The sequence below is a fragment of the Cucurbita moschata genome, unplaced genomic scaffold, assembly GCF_002738365.1.
Source record: "Cucurbita moschata cultivar Rifu unplaced genomic scaffold, Cmos_1.0 Cmo_Scf00011, whole genome shotgun sequence".
NCBI lineage: Eukaryota > Viridiplantae > Streptophyta > Magnoliopsida > Cucurbitales > Cucurbitaceae > Cucurbita > Cucurbita moschata.
This window is the reverse complement of record NW_019268527.1, coordinates 1,652,396-1,673,417: the sequence shown is the minus strand read 5'-3', so window position 1 is coordinate 1,673,417 and position 21,022 is coordinate 1,652,396. Positions and strand designations below refer to the sequence as shown.

Sequence of the window (21,022 nt, the reverse complement as noted above, 5' to 3'; positions counted from 1 at the left end):
CAACCTCTGATTTAAAAATGAAGTTAGAAGTTAGAAGTTATAGACATCGATATCATTCCCTTTTGTTCTAAATCTATTACGCATGAACAAAATACATGACAAACAAAATTAGAGAAACAGAGATTCAGAAGTATATTGCACAGCAAAGTTATATCTCAATTCAATTCAATGATAGTATTTTATCTTTCAAGAAGTTGAAGTTTTTCCCCTTCATCACCCCTTCATTTGATTCGAAAGAAAATGAAAAAAATAATAATAATAACAGAAGCAACGATGATGAGGAGAAAGAAGAAAGAAAGTAAAAAGCTCTGTTTTTTCAAGATTTCTCAGATTTCTTTCGCAATTCCTTTATCCACTTCAAGTTTGCCTTCTTAAATATGTTCTTCTCCGATGAGGAGGAGGATCCCCCCTCCTCCTTCTCCTTCTTCTTCTTCTTAAATATGTTCTTCTTCTTCCCATTTTCCGCCGACGACGGTGGAGGGTTCGGGTCAGGGTTGTTATCCCATTGATCTGCCCATGACAGACCACTATCTACATTCATAGCTCCTTTTCTTCCTTCCTTTTTTTTCTTTTTCTTTCTCAACAACTTCTCTCGCCTTTCATCATCAAAGTTTTGGTGTTTTCAAGATAAAACTACTTGGGAAAGTTTCTAATTATGGATGACAAAGTTTTGGTGTTTTCAAGATAAAACGACTTGGGAAAGTTTCTAATTATGGATGGCCGGAGTTTTTTACAAGACATGGATTCATTGGTTTGGCCGATTAATTCTATTCTTCTTGGCAAATTGTGTGGATGTTCATCACAAAGACTTGGTTGGTCGGTAGAAACATCTCTTTTCTTATAATGAAAAAGTCATACCAAACAAACAAACAATCCAACCAACCAACCCCAACCGTTCATGGTGGAATTCTAATTGATATTACAATACAACATGTGAATAAAAGATTCACAATGCCACCTTGAAAGCGATCGGGTTGGAGGGATCCAGAAAACTAACAACAAATTCAAGAAAAGGGAGGAGGAGTTGTTGTTCTTACTCGTCATCGCAGTCATCGTTCTTGTAAGAAACAAGAGTGTCCACTTTGTGAATCTGCATCAACACCATTTATAATGTTTAAGTTCGTTGCTTGCAAGGGCGAGCTAAACAAAATGAGTTATACCATTTGCTTACCTTTGTATCGAAAGAATGGAGCTTCACCATTTGTGGATTAGCAATCAGTTTGGGGTCACTCTCGATCCAAGTAAATGGAACTGCTAGATCTTTATCAGTGTATGCTAACACATCAAATACACCTGAGACAACAAAACATCAGAGAACACTTGAGATTGAGCATCATGGAGATTATCTACATTAAGTTTTAAACTCCGGAATCATTATAAAACTAATGATTACGTGTTAGAATACAAACAAGGAGGATCAGAATTCAAATCCCATAATGACACACTACACACTGGAACGACTAATAAGCGCACCGCTGGCAGGTATCGTCCTCTTTGGGCTTTCTCTTATAAGAAATGTTTAGTTCCCTTCTCCAACCGATGGATCTCACACACATACCTAACTATTCAAACTATAGAACTCAAATTTCATTGGTTCAGATTCCGGCCTAACAATCGTCATGCCATGCCCTAAGAATATAACCGTTCAAGCTATGTAGGGTTCATCTCGGTTGGACAAGAAAATGATGGGTGAAGCAACACTTGCATAATGATAATGATATCATGATGGAAACTACATGACATCCCATGGATTCAGAACCGGCCTTAGACATAGGGGATTTAGAACTCAAATCCCTTAAAAAGAGACACATGGCTAACTATTCAAGTTATGTTCAGATTGACTATAAAAGTAATGTTTTAATGATGAAAAAATTCATATGACATCCTACCGATTCAGAATGTGGCCTAGAAATTGTCATTGTAACTCATGAATCATTATAACTAGCCATGGATCATGATGGAAATTACATGACATCCCATGGATTTAGAACTGGCCATAATTAACAATATCATGTCACACCAATCCCCAAAGTAATAAATGATACATAATGGTACAATTTGCCAACACTTACGGGGTTCATCTAGGCAGGGCAAGTAAGTGATGCTTGAAGCAATCTGTCTCATAATAGCCTGGATCTCTCTCATTATTTCCTTATCACTCTTTTCCCTCGACACACTGCAACAATTCATCTAATCAATGCAAAATCCAGAAATTTATGAAAGGGAGGAGAAGTTTTTGGTTGAGATTATTACCCTTGCTCTACAACCTCTCCATCAGTTTCAATTCTAAAGTTCCACCTCTCAAGAACCTCATTATTGGCTTTGCTCATTATAACCAGCACAACTCTTTGTAACTTCCCAGCTTCCAGCCATTCTAAAACCAATTTCATGATTCAAAACCACAATCTGATCGACTGAAAATAAATTTGAAGGAAAAAAACGATACTGAACTGTTGAATAGTGCAAATCCTTCATTTAGAGAAAGGGCACTTACCAGAAAGCTGAGCAGTTAGATTAGAAATGAAGGTCTTAACACCTTCATCTTGAGTAAGCAACATTGGAAGTCCATATTTCTTCACCCTAGCAAAACTTTCTTCCGGATAAAGCCCACGATTGTAGAGGATGCTACAAATCAAAATCCGCACCGCTTGTAAGTGAGAAAAATGCACATTTACATGATTCCGAAATGAAAATTAGGGCACAGAAAACGAAATCAATATTCATACCTATTTGCCGCATAACCTAAATGAGCAATTTCAAGAAAAACGAAAAACAACAAATCAGCCAAGGGTATTCATCGATAATCGAACAAACTAAACAGAAAATTGAAATCAGAAGGGTTTCAGAAGGCGCATAACTTACCGAAGAACTCGCTGACAATCGCTGCAGAACCGCGAAGAGTGATAATGTCTTTGGACGCTGTTTTTGAAGCCATTTCAAATTTTGTTTAACCTAAAGAAACAGTAAGATTTGTTCCTGAATCTTGGATTCTAAGACGAGGAGCGGATCTAGGGTTTTAATCGATGCAAGGGATAATCAAGATCATGAAGAAATCGAATCGATGAAAAGAAAAACAAGTGGATTTGAGAAGATTTGAGAGCTTCAACTTGCAGGAGGGGCGACTGAAAGCTGTGTAAAATGATGAACAAGGGTTCGTCTCGTAGAGAGACTCTTGAGTGGATAGGCAACGGCTCATTTCCCCCTTTGGAATTTGGATATTCTTAGAAACCAACGGTAATATTTTTTAAAAACTTGCGCCGTTATATCCCGTTAACGCCTCTAACGGTACAAAGTGGGACCGGGAGCCCGCTCCCTTTCTTCCCAAATTGCCCTCGTTTTGAAATTGATGATGCTTTAACAAAAAAAATATTTGAAAAAAAAATTATCAAAATTTTATATAAATAAAATATTTTTATTATATTATTTAATTTTAGATAATTATCCATTATTAAAATAAATTTTATATATATTGAAAAAAGATTACTGTTGATTTATTATAATTATAATAATTTTTTCAATAAAAATCAATTAATTAATTAAGTTTATTCAAAGTAAAATAAATTAAGTTATAAAATGGTATCAAAATTTTATATAAATAAATAATATTTTTTATTTCTAATTTCACAACGATGATGTTGTAACAAGCGATAACAAGATTAAACTACTGCGATTTTTTTAAATTACTTATAAAGAACATGCTCGCTAGTCTCTGCGATAAATCCACCAGGTTTTCATCACATTTGATTCAGTTTTCGCCATTTTTGTAAGACCTACTTTTTCTTCTAATTGAACTCGATTGATTTCGCTTTCTCAAGTTCTCTGCTCTGCTGCTCTTACTAAGATTGCTGTTACTGTGTTATTTTTTGTATTGTCGATGTGTGGCTTGCTTGATTCTTGAGAAACAGAGCGTAATTCCATTTTTGTATTGTGATTTTTCTGTTTTTGACTTCTTGAATCGCTGAATCGTTTGTTAGGAATTGGCCTTATGAGTACTTGAAATCTATGGAAATCCCTAATTTTCTCCTTTGTCTTTGATAATCTGTTGTACTGCACTGACTGTTAATATTCCAAGAACCTAATGATCTTAATAAGTTCTTGCTCCAAAACGAGAATGTTTGTTGTTCTTAAGATGATGGAGGTTTCATTAGTCCTGGATTCTGGAGTCAAATTTTGTTCTTCTTCTCTGATGTTTTTGTTCGAAGCCTTTATCAGGAATCAACACAAAGGAACTCTTTGAAAGAGAAATGCTAATAAAACTGTGCCTACTATTAGATGGATTCTCATCATAACACAAGCACCAAAAGTACTTTAAGCGGATGAAACCGAGAACAGAAATGTTACAATGAATCATCTATAGAGATATCTCTTTTTTTGAATTCTCTAAGTTGCAAGATCTTCTTCAAAATTCTTAAGAATGCAGTTTCAAGACTGGAGTTGGTTTAGAATTTTTTTTATGTTAATTTGATTTTAGAGTCCTTTGTATCCATCATCTTTGAGTGTAGACTTTCTTGAACATTAGCTAAAGGTGTGTTGTTCTTGCTTCTTTTTTCAAATAGTTTAGTAAAAATTCTTATTTTTATATTATATCTCGTTCGTATCATTGGAACATTCCGTATGTCGAAATTCTTACTTTTATATTATCTCGTTCGTTTCATTGGGACATCTCGTATGTCGAAATTCTTATTTTTATGATACATCTCTTTCATATCATCGAGACATCGCCTGTTTGATTTAGAAAACTTAATATCTACCTTTATGATAAAGTAATTTAAAAAATATATAATAATTTGAAATATGGTACCAGGCAAGAACATAAATCCCTCTTAATAGTTTACACATAAAAAATAATAATAATAAATAAATAAATAACTACTTTGGTTACCAATGGTAATATTTAAATTAGATTTTTTATAATTATTAAATACATGTTGTAATATTAATAAATTCAAAAATGAGGTTGGTAGAATATGAAATATATTGATTTATTACGATTTTATATAATTGTTTGGGTTTTATTTTTTAATAAAAGTAAAATGTCAATTCCTAAAACTCTATTTATTTATTTTTTTAAATATTTAATTAAAATTTACAAAATAATTTCAATATATATTTTTTGAAAAATTACCATCAAAATAGTTAAAATTTATTTTTAAAAGTTATTGGATGATAAATTTGGGTTCGTTCAATTCAACCTAATTTAAATTTAAGAAAACCCCTGAACCAACCCAACCCAAATGAGTATGGAACCCAACCCAAATCGTATAGATTGGATTAGATTGATTCGATTTTTTGAATTATTTTTTAATATTCCTATTTTTTTTTCTAAAGGAATAATTTAATCAATACACATTAATGTGAATGGATAATAAGTACGTAATAATCAAATTGAAATTATAGAATAAAACCTCACATCATTTATGTAAAAAAATATATATATTATACGCATCGTATCCGGACATTATTTCTTGAAAAGTGGAAAAGTCGATAGAATAATTCGGAGTAATCCATTGACTAATCTTTTGGAAGAATTGAAGAAAAACTCGTGACTGTTATATAGAGGAAGACTTGTTTACAACACTGTGAAACTTCATTTATTTATTTACTAATTCTTTTAAATTCATCGACTTTAAGCTGATTCCGAAATTAATAAATATGTTGTAGTTGAAAAAAAAAAATTGACCAAAACAATTAGATTTAGTCTAAAAAAAATGTCTCAATCTAGTATTGTTTTTAAACGAAAGTCCCAAAACTTGTATTTTTTAGATTTTTTTTTATAAAAATAAGTAAAATATTATTAAAAATTTTAAATTTTTAATAATATTTTAAAGATAAATACAAACTTTAAATGTATTTTTATTAATTTAGCCAAAATTATCCATGAACGTAGATAAACTGTTTTTATTTATTTATTAATGTTATTATTTGATACAAACAATTACGTCGATTAAATTATAATTTTTTCTTAGATATTAATGAAACGGTCGAAATTTTAAAATTATTTTGTAAAATACGAATTTTCATTCAAAATTTAATAAAAGAGTTTTCATTTTATTTTATTATTATTTTAAGTGTATTTTTTAAATTTTAAATTCGATCATATTTTTTTTATTTATTAATTTGAAAATAATAAATATTTAAAAACGATTTTTCCTAGGAAGGTAACGAAAAAGGTTGTCGGGGATGGGACTTTGACTTTTACTGTCCACGTCAGAGTCAAATTTGGTCTACTAAAAACCCTATCTTTATGACTTCTAACCTAACAGGTAGCTGCCAAACTGGGCCCCACCCTTTTTTTTTAAAAGCAAATTCCAAATTTTTCTCTGATTTAATCAAATTAAAATTATCCAACTCAATTTTAAAACTTATAATACAAATTAATTACACTTTTAATTCAAATAAAAATAAAAATAAAAAATCGAAGTCAATTAGTAGTGGTACGATGTCTTTTTTATAAATATAATTATTTAATATATTGAATTTAGAGATGTCCACGGAACTCGTGAAAATAGAGAATACCTATCTCTCTTAATATGCAACAGCTTCCTCGACCAATTGAGTAGATCAAGAAAACAGCAGTAGCAGCTGCAACAGCAATCCAAGGATGCATACCCAGACAGAAACTAAGTTCCCACTCTGGACCCATGTAACATGCTACACGAGTAAGAAGTGTAGAACAATTAGCTCATAAGGACCACCATTGTATAACCATTCATCAACGGAAGCTGCTTCCCAAATTGGGTAAAAGTGCAACCCGATAGCTGCAGAAGTAGGGATAATGGCACCAGAAATAATATTGTTTCCGTAAAGTAGAGATACAGAAACAGGTTCATGAATACCATCAATATCTACAGGAGGAGCAGCAATGAAGGCAATAATAAATACAGAAGTTGCGGTCAATAAGGTAGGGATCATCAAAACACCAAACCATTCAATGTAAAGACGGTTTTCAGTGGTGGTTATCGAGTTACAGAAACGACCCCATAGGCTTTTGCTTTCGCGTCTCTCTAAACAATTTTTTTTGGGTGGGATTAGGGTTTTACACGAAAATTTTTCTATTTATAATATAATTTTTATTTTTAAAAATGTAAAACATACTAATTAATTTAATAATATTTCATCATGTTGAACTTAAATTTTAAAAATTCATATCTTATTAAATTTAATAATATTTTTAAAAAAATAAAAATACAATATACTCTCAACATGAATTCTATAAAAATTCAAAATTTAATATTATAGGAGAATATGAGACGTGGTAAGATCGGAATTTAGGCAAGATCAAGGGCAAAAACGGAAACGAAAAATATAATTTTCGTCTCCAAAGCCATTTAAATAACGAATAAAAATATTTTCCGCTCTATCTCTCTTTAAAAGATAATAGAGTTTGTAGATGAGAAGTAAAAGAGGGATTGAAGTCAACGGTGGTGGTTTTTCTTGACTACACGAGGTGTAAATTTTAGCAGCGCCCGACAACGACGGCGGCGGCGGCGGCAAACGACGATGGAATTTTCGTTGTTTCTTCGTTGGAAAAGGAGAGTTTTTGTTTTAAGGGTCATAGTGACGTGTCAAGTATTATGTCTGTTCCAATGTCTGCCACGTTGTTCATTGGATCCTTCCCAACTTTTCCATGTCAACTTATAAACAAGTATTTTCCTAAGCTTAGATATACATTACACCTACCATTAAAATATATTTAGAAGGGAAAATTACCGAACTACCCTTTGAACGGTAACAATCGTTTCAGATCACACCCTCGATTTTTCAACTTTTGAAATTCAGTCGTATAATCTACCTTTGAACTATGCATTTAACTCAACTAATATGAATTATCCAACTCAAATTATAAAAATTGAGTTGGGTTAGATTGTTTTGTTCGATTTGGGTTGGGTTGGGTTTTTGAGAAAAAAACAAAAAATTTGTTCGGTTTGCGGATTGACATTTTTTTGTCGGGTCAATTCTACTAAACTGATTAATTCAAAAATAGTGTTACAACTCAAATTAATCCTACTGTACTACTTTTAAAAAATATTGAATATTTAACGTTTGAAATCAACATCGTTGTAATTTGTAAATTTTTTATATTTGAATCTTATAAGATTTTAATTAGTAATGTAACATGTATCGTAAATAAATATAATTTTTTAATAATTAAAAAATAATAATAAACTAATAACCTAACTCAACTTGTAAATAGAGGATTGTGTTAAGTTGAGAACTCTGAAAATATTTTTATTTTTATCATTATTATTATTATTATTTATGATCAAAATTATATAATTTTTTTAAGGGTTATATTATGGAAAATAAGGAATAACTTTTAAAATGGAGTAATGGTTTGTAAAAAAGGAGATAAATAATAATAATAATAATAAAGCACTATAAAAAAAAGAAAAGAAATATGACGTGGAATAAAATGGTTGGAGTGAGTGTGAAACAGGTGGCTGACGTGGCTGAAGTGGTAGGAAGGTGACTAAGAATCTGACAAAATGGCATACACACTGTCACTGTCTTTTGTCGTTTTCGTTTTCATCCTCAAACCTTAAAAGAAATAATAATAATAAAATTGAATTTAAAAATTTTTCCATTCAAATATATATATATATATATATATTTTAATACAATTAACAAATCCAACTCAATCCGGTCGACAATTCATCTTTTTGGGCAACTAGCGTCTTTGTTGGCACACCGTCTGGTGTCGAGCTCTTATACCATTTATAACAGCTTAAGTCCACCGCTAGTAGATATTATCCGTTTTAACTCACATATCGTTATTAGCATCACGATTCTTAACACGCATCTGTTAGGGATACGTTTCCACACTCTTATAAGAAATATTTCCTTTTCCTCTCTAATAAATGTGGAATCTCACAAATCCCGTTCCTTTTTCATTTATTTGATTCGGGTCCAACTCATACTATTTAGATTGGATTGGTTTCTAATGAGAAATTATCGGAAAAAAAAATAATTTCACAATATTAAAATGTGGGGAATTTATTCGGTATCTCGAGAGTTGTTTGTTTGCGTGTATTTTAGCTAGATTTGTATTCACACTCGAATAAACTTTATCCAACCTTAATTATTTGCATTTATTTCCTCATCCAATGATTAAAAAAATTATATTAATAGGTACTTTATTTTATAGTTAATAAAAATATATTATTTAAAGAAATTAGTATAAACTTTTTATGTCTTATTTTGGTGTTCTTTATTGGATGACTTTGTTGGGTGCAAATGGGCATAGTTGTTTTTTTTGGACACAAATAATTATTTTCCAAGTTGATGTGAATTGTTTCCTAATAAATTTTAATAAATAATAAATAAATTCAATTTAAATAAAAAAATCATTATTGACGACCGTTCATAATATATATCAACACGATCTCTTTCATTAAAATTTTCAAATATTGAATCGCTGCTACCATTTGTGTAACAGTTTATACCCACGATTCAAATTAGAATTTAAAATTTAAATTCGATTACTGATGGTTCTAATATTCTCTTCATCTACTGCAACATGATCACGTTATCCGCTTGTTTTAAATTTCTTCTAAGAGTGAAGATTATCCTCGTAAACTAACACGAGTCATTTTAACATGTTTTGTTCTTACACGTGTATTTTTTGAAAAAAAATTATAAGAGGAAGCACGTTTCACTTTAAAGTTCATATAATCGAGTCACCGGAAAGAAAGTTGTATCTTGTTAGTACAAATAGTGACTATCAATCCTATGAAAGTTTCTTAGCTCTCGTATTATTAGGATCACTCTCATTTAAATGTAGTATCGATTCATAGTATATGTCTTAATCGATTAGGGTTAAATTGGGTATTTAAAAAATATTTATATGATTTATTAAAAGTTTTGACAAATAAAAAAAAAAAGTATAAAAGTTACTCTAAAATAAACATTATCCCATTTCACATGTTAATTTGTTTGAGAATATTTATGTTAAATTATTTTTATTTTAAAAAAAAAATAAAAAATAAAAGGCAACAACTCATCCATGAAGGATGTTGGATTTATTGGAATTGGTGCACGTGTAATATAGCTTTTTAAAAAGTTATCTTAATAATTAAATATTTAAATAATCCAATATATTCAATAAATATTAAACAAAAAGGAAATGTCCAGTTCACACGTTATACTTTATTTAATAAATTATTAAAATTAAAAAAAAAAAAAAAACTTCCATGTGCAATATATTTTAAAATTTTGTATTTAATATATTAATTTATTAGAACCTTATCCGAACCAACCCAGCCGAACTATAAGGGTTGGGTTGGGTTGGGTTAGGTAGAATTTTGAGTGGGGTCGGATTGATTTTTTAGGACATGATCCCGTTCGAGTTGGGTATGGGTTCAGTGTGTAAAGTATGGAGTCAACACAGAGTACCTACTTGTACTCTTCTTACTAATACAACGTAGTGATCAGTGAAGCACTGTCGACTATCCACATTAGACGTCAGTAAGTACTTCTTCCCAATTGGCGTCGGTATGACAATTCCTACTTCCTTCTCGAGTACTCGCTATCACCGTTTGCCTCGTGTCGCCATTTGTTGGTCACACTTCTTCTAGCTTCTGCATCTTTTCCTACTGCACATCGATCATCTTTCCCTACTCGCATAGTGATCCTCTCCCTTTCAAATTTTATTTTTTTAACAACCTAACTTGAATCCAACCCGAAAATAGAGGGTAAAGTTGGACTGGGTTACTAGTTCAACCAACATGACCTAACTCGACCTATGTATACCCCTATTTGAAATATATTCACTTGTAGATAAAAGAAAATGAGTGTCACGTCCACATTCAACTATAAATCATTCTTCAGTGTCATGTCATCTAGCTCATATGAGCTTATCTCAAGCATTGCCGCTAGTTCATCTTGCTCCTCTAAGCTTATCTCAATAATGCACATAAAAGTGAACCATGACCTCGTAACCGTTGCATCGCTGGATCTTAAATTTGTAATCTCAATCATAGCGGACTGACCTCACAATTCATCATTTAGGGTACGACTCTAGTAAATCATCCTATATAGAAGCTATCGAGACATTCCAACTAAAAAAAAAATCGAATTCGCTGAGACAAAAGAACTAAAAAGAAAAAGTAATCTTAGTTTTTTTCTCTTTCTCTTTCACTTTTTGCAGTCAAAATTTTGTATTTGAAAAAATTGTACCATTTGAGACAAAAATTAAAATTAAAAAATATATATATATATAATATTGAATAAATTATTCTCAAAGATTCATGAATTAAAAGAATCGAGCTTAAATTAGCATTTAATTGGGTGTAAAACATGATATAATCAATTTTTTTTTTAAAAAATAACTATATTAGATATAAAATTAAATTTATGTTTAATATAATTTAAACTTTATAATTTGTCAAATAAATTAAATATTTAATAGACATAAAATTTAAAATTTAGAAGCCTATTAAACACAAAATTTATTAGAAATTTTAAAAATTTTAAAACTCATAAATTCTAGAATTTTAATAAATTTAGTAAATGTAACTTTAATTTTAAAAAAATTAATTTGAATGATTTCAATAATAAATTTAATTTCTAAAATTGGATAAAATTCTAAAAAAAAAAAATATTACTTATGAGAATTTTAGGGAATTATAAAATTTTTAATTTTTTTTTCCAAAAACTCCGATTTAAAGCGTAAGTGAGGCTTACGCTTGCAGCCCACGTCAGCAGGTCTTCGGTCAAGCACCGGACCCGCTTTGAGGAGGTTGGCGACTCGGAGCCACCCGCTTGGCACAGACTTCACGTTATGCATCAGTCTCCGGTAATCCACGTGGCAAATTATCATTGGCGCACGGGATTCGATAAAATTAACGTGGCTGTAACTAAAACCTTTTGCGAATAAAGTTTTTCTAATTCCATTAACCAAAAAAACTTTTTCTTCTTTTTATTTCTTTTTTTGTAAATTAACTTTAATTTTGAAATTTTGAATAACAAGAATTTTAACCAATTTAAAAATGATGAATTTATTTTCTTCTATTTTTATTTGATTTTGTAATTAATTTTATACATTTTCTTCATTAATTTTATTTTATTTTTTTGTCGTCCACTTCGTAAATTTTATTTATTTTGATTATTTTTAAAATTTTATTTTTTATGGATAATTAATGGATTTTTTTTTTACTATTTTTTAATTTTAGTTTTGAGAAAGTATACAAGAATATTTACCGAGTTGGGTTCGAAATTTCTTTTAGCTATAAGATTGGTGACTCGAACAACTTAACTAGAGTTCATAACCCAACACAAAAGCAGAGGATTGGATCGAGTTATTACGTTGTTTTTTTTTTTTAATTATTTTTAAAAAATCATACTTAATCACAGTACATATTATATTAATAATTAAATTCTTACCCAACATATCACTGAAATCTGTTACAAACGTTGAATATTCTCAATCTTACCAATAATCATACAAGTAAAGTAGAGTCGGGTTTGATTATAGCCATGGAAGGGTCGAGTTGATCCGACAAAAAAATGTCAATCGCGAGTCAACTTGAATTGAACTCAACCGAAACCAACAAAACATAACTTAAGCTAACATTTATGATTTAGACGGAGTAGTCTAAATTGGTCTGTAACTTTTTTTTAGTATGATAATAATAATAATTTATTTGGAGTAGGAAGAATAATTTAAAATTGGAATATTATTAAATTTAAATAATTTTAAGAAAATTTAACCACAATTAATTCACAAAATGGAGCCATAATGAGGAGATCATTGGAGTTGCAAGTTCGTCTGGAATGTTTCCACAGTCGAGAGCGATATGAACAGGGGACGACAAAGATTAGTCCAAAAATCTACAGTGTTCCGCCATTTTTAAATGCGATTCTTCTTTATATAAAGAACATGCTCCTTGGCTATTGCGATAAATCCATTCCGATTCTTTATATTTGATTCAGTTTTCGCCATTTTCGTAACATCCACGTGCTTTTCTCAAATTACTCTGTTCTTCTGCTGCTCTTACTGAAACCGCCATTCCTTGTTGTTCATGTTCTTCTCAATGCTTGGCGATCTTTAATCTCTGTTTTCATGGATTTTGCTTCTGTAATCGTAAATGCTGTGTTTATTTTTGCATTTTCGATATGGGTTTTGGTTCATTTTCGATGTGGAAACCCTCGATTGAGAAACACGGCGGCTCGAGGATCTAAATGGCTGGTCAGAATCACGATCTTTTCTAATGCTGTTCTTCCGTTCTTGTATTGTGGTTTTGCTGTTGATGAATATTTGAATAGCAAATTTGTTTGTTGGGAATTGGCCATTTCTGCTTTAACTTGGAGTTTGGCTGCTGCTATTGCTATCTACTGGAGAAATGGTGTGTGTCATGAAGGCAAACCATGGCCTATGATTCTAGTTGTTTGGTGGGTTTTCTCTTGTTTCTATGGTTTAGGTTGTTTGATTCTTTTCCTGCTTACCCACTTGAAATCCATGGAAATCCCTCGTTTTCTTCCAAAACCCACCATTGTAGACTGTGCTTCCTTCACTTTGTGTTTGATAATCTGTTGTACTGCACTGACTGTTAGCTATTCCAAGAACCACAATGATCTTGAGAAGCTATTGCTTCAGACAGAGAATGTTTGTTCTTCTGAAGATCATGGTGGTTTTGTGAGTCCTGGATTGTGGAGTCAAATTACATTCCGATGGATGAACCCCCTGTTCAAAAAGGGAAGGATTCAAAAACTTGAATTAGCTCATGTTCCTTGTGTTCCTCAATCTGAAACAGCCGAGTATGCTTCCATGTTGCTTGAAGAGTCGCTTGAGAGAACGAAAATCGAATCGTCTTCCTTGCCTAAAGCTATTGTTCTAGCTACATGGAAGCCCCTGGTCTTAACAGCAATCTTTGCAGGTACCCTATTGATCTACCTTACACGTTGAATTCGTCTCGATATACTCTGATTTCCTTGTTCAAAACTTTTCTCAGGTGTCAACACATTAGCATCGTTTATGGGGCCTGTTCTAATCACCAATTTTGTGAACTATCTATTGCGAAAGGACGACGACTCGAGCAACCGTGACGGGTTGATTCTTGCATTCTTCTTCTTTTTCGCCAAGACATTGGAGTCTCTTACTCAAAGACAATGCTATTTCGGCACTCACCGTCTCGGTATACAGATAAGAGCAGCTCTTACAGTGATGATTTACAAGAAATGTGTTTCTATAAATGCTGCTGGTCCAAGTAATGGTAAAATAACAAATCTAATTAATGTAGATGTTGAAAGAATTGGAGACTTCTCTTGGTATATTCACAAGATTTGGTTGCTTCCTGTTCAAGTAGTTCTAGCTCTTGTTATCCTTTATATGAATCTTGGACTTGCTCCTTCCATTACTGCTCTTTTAGCCATAGTATTCATAATGGTGGGCAATACGCCTTTGGCGAGTATTCAAGAAAGTCTACACTCGAAGATAATGGATGCGAAAGATTCCCGGATCAAATTGACCTCAGAGACTCTAAGAAACATGAGAGTCTTGAAACTGCATTCTTGGGAACAGACGTTTTTGAAGAAGATCTTGAAACTTAGAGACGTTGAGAGAGGCTGGTTGAAGAGATACCTCTATACATGCTCGGTTATAGCAGTTCTCTTTTGGGTGTCACCAACTTTAGTTTCAGTAGTCACTTTTGGTGCTTGTGTTTTGATGAATGTCTCTCTAACAGCAGGCACAGTGTTATCAGCCATAGCTACTTTTCGGATCTTACAAGAACCGATTTATAATCTACCCGAGCTAGTTTCCATGATTGCTCAAACAAAAGTTTCCCTCGACCGTATTGATGAGTTCATTCGAGAAGAAGATCAAAGGAAACAGATTTATTATCCTCCATCTAGTTCATCAGACATCATGGTTGAAATAGAGGTGGGAGAGTATTCATGGGATGCCAGCGATCGAAACGTTAAACCGGCGATAACTGTTGCAGAGAAGATGCAAATACCGAAGGGTTACAAGGTTGCAGTTTGTGGATCGGTTGGTTCAGGAAAATCGAGCTTCCTTTGTAGTATACTCGGCGAGATTCCACAGATTTCAGGAACACAAATGAAGGTGCATGGAACTAAAGCTTATGTTCCCCAAACTGCTTGGATTCAATCAGGCACGGTTCGAGAGAACGTGCTCTTTGGGAAGGAAATTGATGAACGTTTTTATGGGGATGTGTTAGAAGGCTGTGCTTTGGACCAGGATATCAAGCTGTGGCTGGATGGAGATTGTACTTTATTGGGAGAGAGGGGGCTGAACTTAAGTGGAGGCCAAAAGCAGAGAATTCAATTGGCAAGGGCTGTCTATAGTGATGCTGATGTTTACTTCCTGGACGATCCGTTTAGCGCCGTGGACGCTTGTACCGGAACACATTTGTTCAAGGCAAGCACCATCTTTCTGTGTTTTCTTGTTGTTTCTTTCTTTTTATGCTCTCTATAAATGATTTACACAAGAAACTTTGATGATATGCAGAGATGTCTTTTGCAACTTTTGTCTGATAAGACTGTCTTGTATGCTACTCATCACTTGGAATTCATAGAAGCCGCCGACCTCGTTCTGGTAAGCAATGTTAGAAATAACGACTCTCTACATTGGTATGATATTGTCCATGAGTATAAGCTCTCATGACTTTGCTTTGGGCTTCCCTAAAAGGCCCCATACCAATGGAGATGTATTCCTTACTTATAAACCCATGATCCCTCCCAACAATCCTCCCCTCGAACAAAGTACACTACAAAGCCTTCCTTGAGGTCTATGGAGCCCTCGAACAACCTCCCCTTAATCGAGACTCGACTCCCTCGAACAAAGTACACCCTTTGTTCGACACTTGAGTCACTTTTGACTACACCTTCGAGGCTTACAATTTCTTTGTTCGACATTTGAGGATTCTATTGACATGGCTAAGTTAAGGACATGACTTTGATACCATGTTAGGAAATAACGACTCTCTACAATGGTATGATATTGTCCACTTTGAGCATAAGCTCTCCTGACTTTACTTTGGGCTTCCCCAAAAGGCCTCATACCAATAAAGATGTATTCCTTACTTATAAACCCATGATCATTTCCTAAATTAGCCAATATGGGACTCCCTCCCGACAATCCTCAATAAGCAGCTGAGTTTTTTTTGTTGCTTTCCATGGAACATCACTTGTAATTCAAATGCTTTTGCTTGCAGGTGATGAAGAATGGTCATGTTGTTCAATCAGGAAAGTATGCAGAATTGATATCAGACTCAAATGGTGAGCTTGCTAGGCACATTGCAGCACACAAAAAGTCACTGAATGGAGTTAAACCATTCAAAGAGGATAAACCTCATCTTAAACCATGTCAGATGGAAGCTCAAGATGAAAAGTCTTCCCTGACCCTTGGAAATGGAGACCTTATGAGGACTCAAGAAGAGGAATCTCAAACCGGTCGTGTAAAGTGGAGCGTATACTCGACCTTCATTACATCAGCTTATAGAGGAACTCTTGTTCCTGTTGTCCTTCTATGTCAAGTTTTCTTTCAAATCCTTCAGATGGGTAGCAATTACTGGATTTCTTGGGCAACAGAAGAAGAAGGCAAGGTCAGCAGAGAGCAACTGATAGGGATCTTCATTTTGATGTCGGGCGTGAGCTCCGTCTTTATATTAGGTCGGGCCATTGTGATGGCAACCATTGCTATTGAGACTGCACAACGGATGTTCCTTGGAATGGTGACATCAATTTTTGCTGCACCTATTTCTTTCTTTGATGTCAAACCTTCAAGCCAAATCCTTAACAGAGTTAAGACCTTCTCAATGTGTTTGCTATCTTCTTCTCTATTCAACTTTCACTGAATCAATCATTTTAACCCTCTTTTCATGTTCTTTGTGATGCAGTCATCTAATGATCAAAGCACTTTGGATACAGATATCCCTTATAGATTAGGAGGATTGGCCTTTGCACTAATTCAGCTGTTGAGTATCATTATCCTGATGTCCAAGGTTGCATGGCATGTTTTCCCCCTCTTCCTTGTCGTCCTCGCTATTTCTATATGGTATCAGGTAAGAACATAATCCCTCTTTTAGCTTCCAATATTGCCGAAACCCACCGCTAGCAGATACTGTGAGATTCCACGTCGGTTGGAGAGGGAAACGTAACGTTCTTTATCAGGGTGTGAAAACCTCTCTTTAACAGACACGTTTTAAAACCGTGAGGCTGATAGTGATACGTAACGGGCCAAAATGGATAATATTTTCTAGCGACGGGCTTGGGTTGTTACAAATGGTATCAAAGCGAGTCACTGGATGGTGCAATGCACTAGTCGGAGTAGGGCTAGATCCTCTCCCTAGCTGACGTGTTTTAAAACCTTGAGGGGAAGCCCAGAAAGGAAAGGCCACAATATCTACTAGCAGTGAGCTTGGGCTGTTATCAATAGTAATAGAGTCAGACACCACGTGGATTGTAAGATCCTACATCGGTTGGAGAGGGGAACGAAACATTCCTTATAAGGGTGTGAAAACATCTTCCTAGCATACGCGTTTTAAAATCGCGAGGCTGACGGTGATACATAAAGGGCCAAAGCAGATAATATTTGCTAGCAGTGGACTTGTAGTTACAAATATGCTATTTCACTATTGAACAAACAGTAAAAAGCTATTGTTCCTTGAATTTGCATACTCTGCAGCATCACATCAATATGAGATGCTTTCAATATTATGCTGAATGCTTTGTTCTTTCAATTTCCTTAACAGGGATACTACATCAGTACAGCTAGAGAATTAGCTAGAATGGTTGGGATTCGAAAAGCTCCAATTCTTCATCACTTTTCTGAAACAGTTGTAGGTGCAACTATCATTCGTTGTTTCAATCAAGAAGATCGTTTCTTAACGAAAATACTCGAACTAGTTGATGATCATTCTCGTATCGTTTTCCACAACTCAACTTCAATGGAATGGTTATGCCTCCGAATCAATTTTCTTTTCGACGCAGTCTTCGTTCTTGTCCTCATCATCTTAGTAACCCTTCCTAGATCTGCTATCAACCCAAGTAACCTTTCCAAACTTTAGCTATCCCCATTGATGCAACTGCCATCCATTCGCTCACCTAACCATTGGTTTATTATGTCACTACAGGTTTAGCAGGATTAGCAGCCACATACGGTTTAAACTTAAACGTTCTTCAATCTTGGGTCATATGGAATCTATGCAATGTTGAGAACAAAATGATATCTGTTGAGAGAGTTCTTCAGTTTACTAACATAGCTTCTGAGGAGCCAGCGGTGGTTCATGATTGTAGGCCAATGCCAGAATGGCTAAAGGAGGGGAACATAGAACTTGAGGACCTTCATGTTCAATACCGTCCTAATCTTCCAATGGTTCTGAAAGGAATCACTTGTACCTTTCCTAAAAGGAAGAAGATTGGTGTTGTTGGCAGGACAGGAAGTGGCAAGTCCACGTTAATCCAAGCACTTTTTAGGATGGTTGAGCCCTTTGCAGGAAGGATACTCATTGATGGAGTTGATATTGCTAAAATGGGTCTTCATGATCTGAGGTCTAGGCTGGGTATCATTCCACAAGACCCAACATTGTTCAAAGGAACCATGAGAACAAATCTTGACCCTTTGCAGCAACATACTGATCAAGAAATATGGGAGGTGAGATTACTGATGCCTTTTTAGTGAATGAAAAGTTAACGTGATCGTAAAACTGATTCGATATTTCAGGTCCTTCGGAAGTGTCGGTTCGCCGAGATCTTCAAGACGGATCAAACGGTTCTTGAAGCACCAGGTGGGTTACTTTTTTTTGAAGTTCTTGTTCAGTTTATGTTATCTTTTACTCATGAGTACTGTTTTGGTGTTGGGAAATGTTGCAGTTGCTGAAGGTGGAGAGAATTGGAGTGTTGGACAGCGGCAGCTTGTTTGCTTAGCCAGAGTGCTTCTTAAGAAGCGTAGGATTCTTGTTTTGGATGAGGCAACAGCTTCCATTGATACTGCGACAGAGAATATAATCCAAGAAACGATACGAGAAGAGACGAAAGGATGTACTGTTATCACCGTAGCTCATCGTATACCGACTGTTATCGACAATGATTTGGTTTTGGTTTTGGATGAAGGTAAGCTAAGTTCTTGTGTAGTTTAGTAATTGTGAGATCCCACGTCGGTTGGAGAGGAGAACGAAACATTCTTTATAAGGATGTGGAAACCTTTCTTTAGTAGACGCATTTTAAAAACCTTGAGGGGAAGCCCGAAAGGAAAGCTCAAAGAGGATAATATCTACTAGTGGTGGGCTTTAGCTGTTACAAATGGTACACAATGGTACACGAAACATTTTTTTATAAGAGTGTAAAAACCTATTCCTAGCTAAAAACCTTGAGGGAAAGTCCAAAGAGGACAATATTTACTGACGGGGAGATTGGGTTGTTACAAATGGTAAACGAAACATTATTTACAAGGGTGTGGAAACCTTTCTCTAGTAGATGTGTTTTCAAAACCTTGAGGGAAAAGCCGAAAGGGAAAGCCCAAAGAGGATAACATTTGCTCGTGGTGTACTTGGACTGTTACAAATGGTAAACCAAACATTCTTTATAAGAGTGTGGAAACCTCTCCCTGGCAGACGCATTTTAAAAACCTCGAGGGGAAACCCGAAAGGGAAAGCCCAAAGAGGACAATATATGCTAGCGGTAGGCTTGGGCTGTTAAAATGGTAAACAAAACATTCTTTATAAGAGTGTGGAAGCCTCTCCGTAACAGACGCATTCTAAAAACCTTGAGGACGTTATCTACTTGCGGTGAGTTTGGGCGGTTACAGTACTACTTTCCTTGCAATTCTAATGCACAAGAGTTTCGTTTTTACAGGGAAGGTCGTTGAGTACGACAAGCCATCTCGACTACTCGAGAACAGTTCTTCATCGTTTTCAAAGTTGGTGGCGGAATTCTTGAGAAGATCATCATCCAATAGTCACTCTCAAACAGTGGAGGGTAGCTGAAGATCATGAGTTTGATATCAATCCAGTAAGAACTGGTACTAACTGCATAGGATGAAGATCCTATGAGCAATACCAAAATCCTAGCAAATACCACTCACAAGCTTTCTAACAATAGTTGATGAGATAGATTAGGTGTTAACCACAGTCTTATTTTTGTTTGTTGTTTTTTTTTCTTTTTTTAAATGTAATTGAAAGTGTGCTTCGTTACATAGTAAAAATTTTGTGGCACACATCAATTAATGATACTTATCTTTCTGAATCTCGACCATTTTAAAATAGGAAGCCCTGAAGAAAGCGTGTAGAGATGTCTATGGGCAAGTCGGAGTGGAGACGAGACGTCCCCTAAAAAAACAATAATAATTCATTTTAACTACATAATTTATCTCATTTATCTAAAAGGGAAGAAGAGTCTCTCCGACCTCCTCTATTCCCTCGTAAACGAGAGTTTTCTACTCTATTTGGGATGATCCGTGATAGAGATGTCGGTAGAGTTAGACGGGGACATGGAAACCTTTCTCGTCCTTATCCCGACGCGAAATTTTTCATTTATTTTGATTGGGATCAAGGAATTCTCCACCACGGAATATGTGGAGATCAGGTTCGAGTAACTTCATGACTCTCGATCAATTTTGATTCGAAGAAATAGAAAAAAAAAAAAAAGAGAAGGGAACGAAAAGTGAAGAGAAACTTGAACCTCGGTTGATCTTACCTCATTCACCCTTGTCAGATCATTGATTTTTTAAACTTTATTGGTAAATAAGTGTTTGGTAATTTCACGAGGTAAATGGGTCGGGGAATGAAGTCAAAGGAAGAAGACGAAGACAGAATCAACTCGGTAAATAAGTTAAAGATTTTTTTTTTTTTTTTTAATCTCGAACCTGATTGAACAAGGTAAAACATATCATCCTCTTCCCTCTCCCTTCTTGAACTCTAAAGCAATTATGATCATTCACCTTCAAATACTCGATAAAGCAGTGAAAAATAAATAGTGCAGTCGAGTCAATTCAATCCTCTCCTTCACCTTCTTTCACTCGGTAAAGCTATTGAGTGGAATTTTCTCCATTCTTTATAATATTATA

The 21,022-nt window shown here is 34.2% G+C and overlaps 2 protein-coding genes across 2 annotated transcripts; one reads left to right on the top strand and one right to left on the bottom strand.

Annotated features, from left to right (window-relative positions):
* Positions 1-335: 335 nt before the first annotated feature.
* On the bottom strand, positions 336-3,187 carry LOC111449324 (mitotic spindle checkpoint protein MAD2-like). The gene is made up of 7 exons (XM_023089173.1): positions 2,863-3,187; positions 2,727-2,742; positions 2,495-2,625; positions 2,254-2,374; positions 2,073-2,176; positions 1,172-1,293; positions 336-1,090 (listed from the first exon to the last, which is right to left on the bottom strand). Exons 1-7 carry the CDS (start codon positions 2,933-2,935, stop codon positions 1,034-1,036), a joined length of 624 nt encoding a protein of 207 aa, XP_022944941.1. The 5' UTR covers positions 2,936-3,187; the 3' UTR covers positions 336-1,033.
* Positions 3,188-12,750: 9,563 nt separating this feature from the next.
* On the top strand, positions 12,751-20,184 carry LOC111449319 (putative ABC transporter C family member 15). Its single transcript, XM_023089165.1, has 10 exons — positions 12,751-13,874; positions 13,950-15,376; positions 15,467-15,553; positions 16,173-16,760; positions 16,857-17,021; positions 17,712-18,006; positions 18,093-18,613; positions 18,683-18,746; positions 18,832-19,071; positions 19,813-20,184. Exons 1-10 carry the CDS (start codon positions 13,061-13,063, stop codon positions 19,941-19,943), a joined length of 4,332 nt encoding a protein of 1,443 aa, XP_022944933.1. The 5' UTR covers positions 12,751-13,060; the 3' UTR covers positions 19,944-20,184.
* Positions 20,185-21,022: the final 838 nt, after the last annotated feature.

Coding starts and splice junctions, on each gene's coding strand:
- LOC111449319 (XM_023089165.1), top strand. CDS start 13,061: ATGGATTTTGCTTCTGTAATCGTAAATGCTGTGTTTATTTTTGCATTT. Junction 17,022..17,711: donor CTATTTCTATATGGTATCAG/GTAAGAACATAA, acceptor TTTCCTTAACAG/GGATACTACATCAGTACAGC. Junction 19,072..19,812: donor GGTTTTGGTTTTGGATGAAG/GTAAGCTAAGTT, acceptor TCGTTTTTACAG/GGAAGGTCGTTGAGTACGAC.
- LOC111449324 (XM_023089173.1), bottom strand. CDS start 2,935: ATGGCTTCAAAAACAGCGTCCAAAGACATTATCACTCTTCGCGGTTCT. Junction 2,375..2,494: donor TCTAACTGCTCAGCTTTCTG/GTAAGTGCCCTT, acceptor AATTGGTTTTAG/AATGGCTGGAAGCTGGGAAG. Junction 2,177..2,253: donor GGAGAGGTTGTAGAGCAAGG/GTAATAATCTCA, acceptor GAATTGTTGCAG/TGTGTCGAGGGAAAAGAGTG.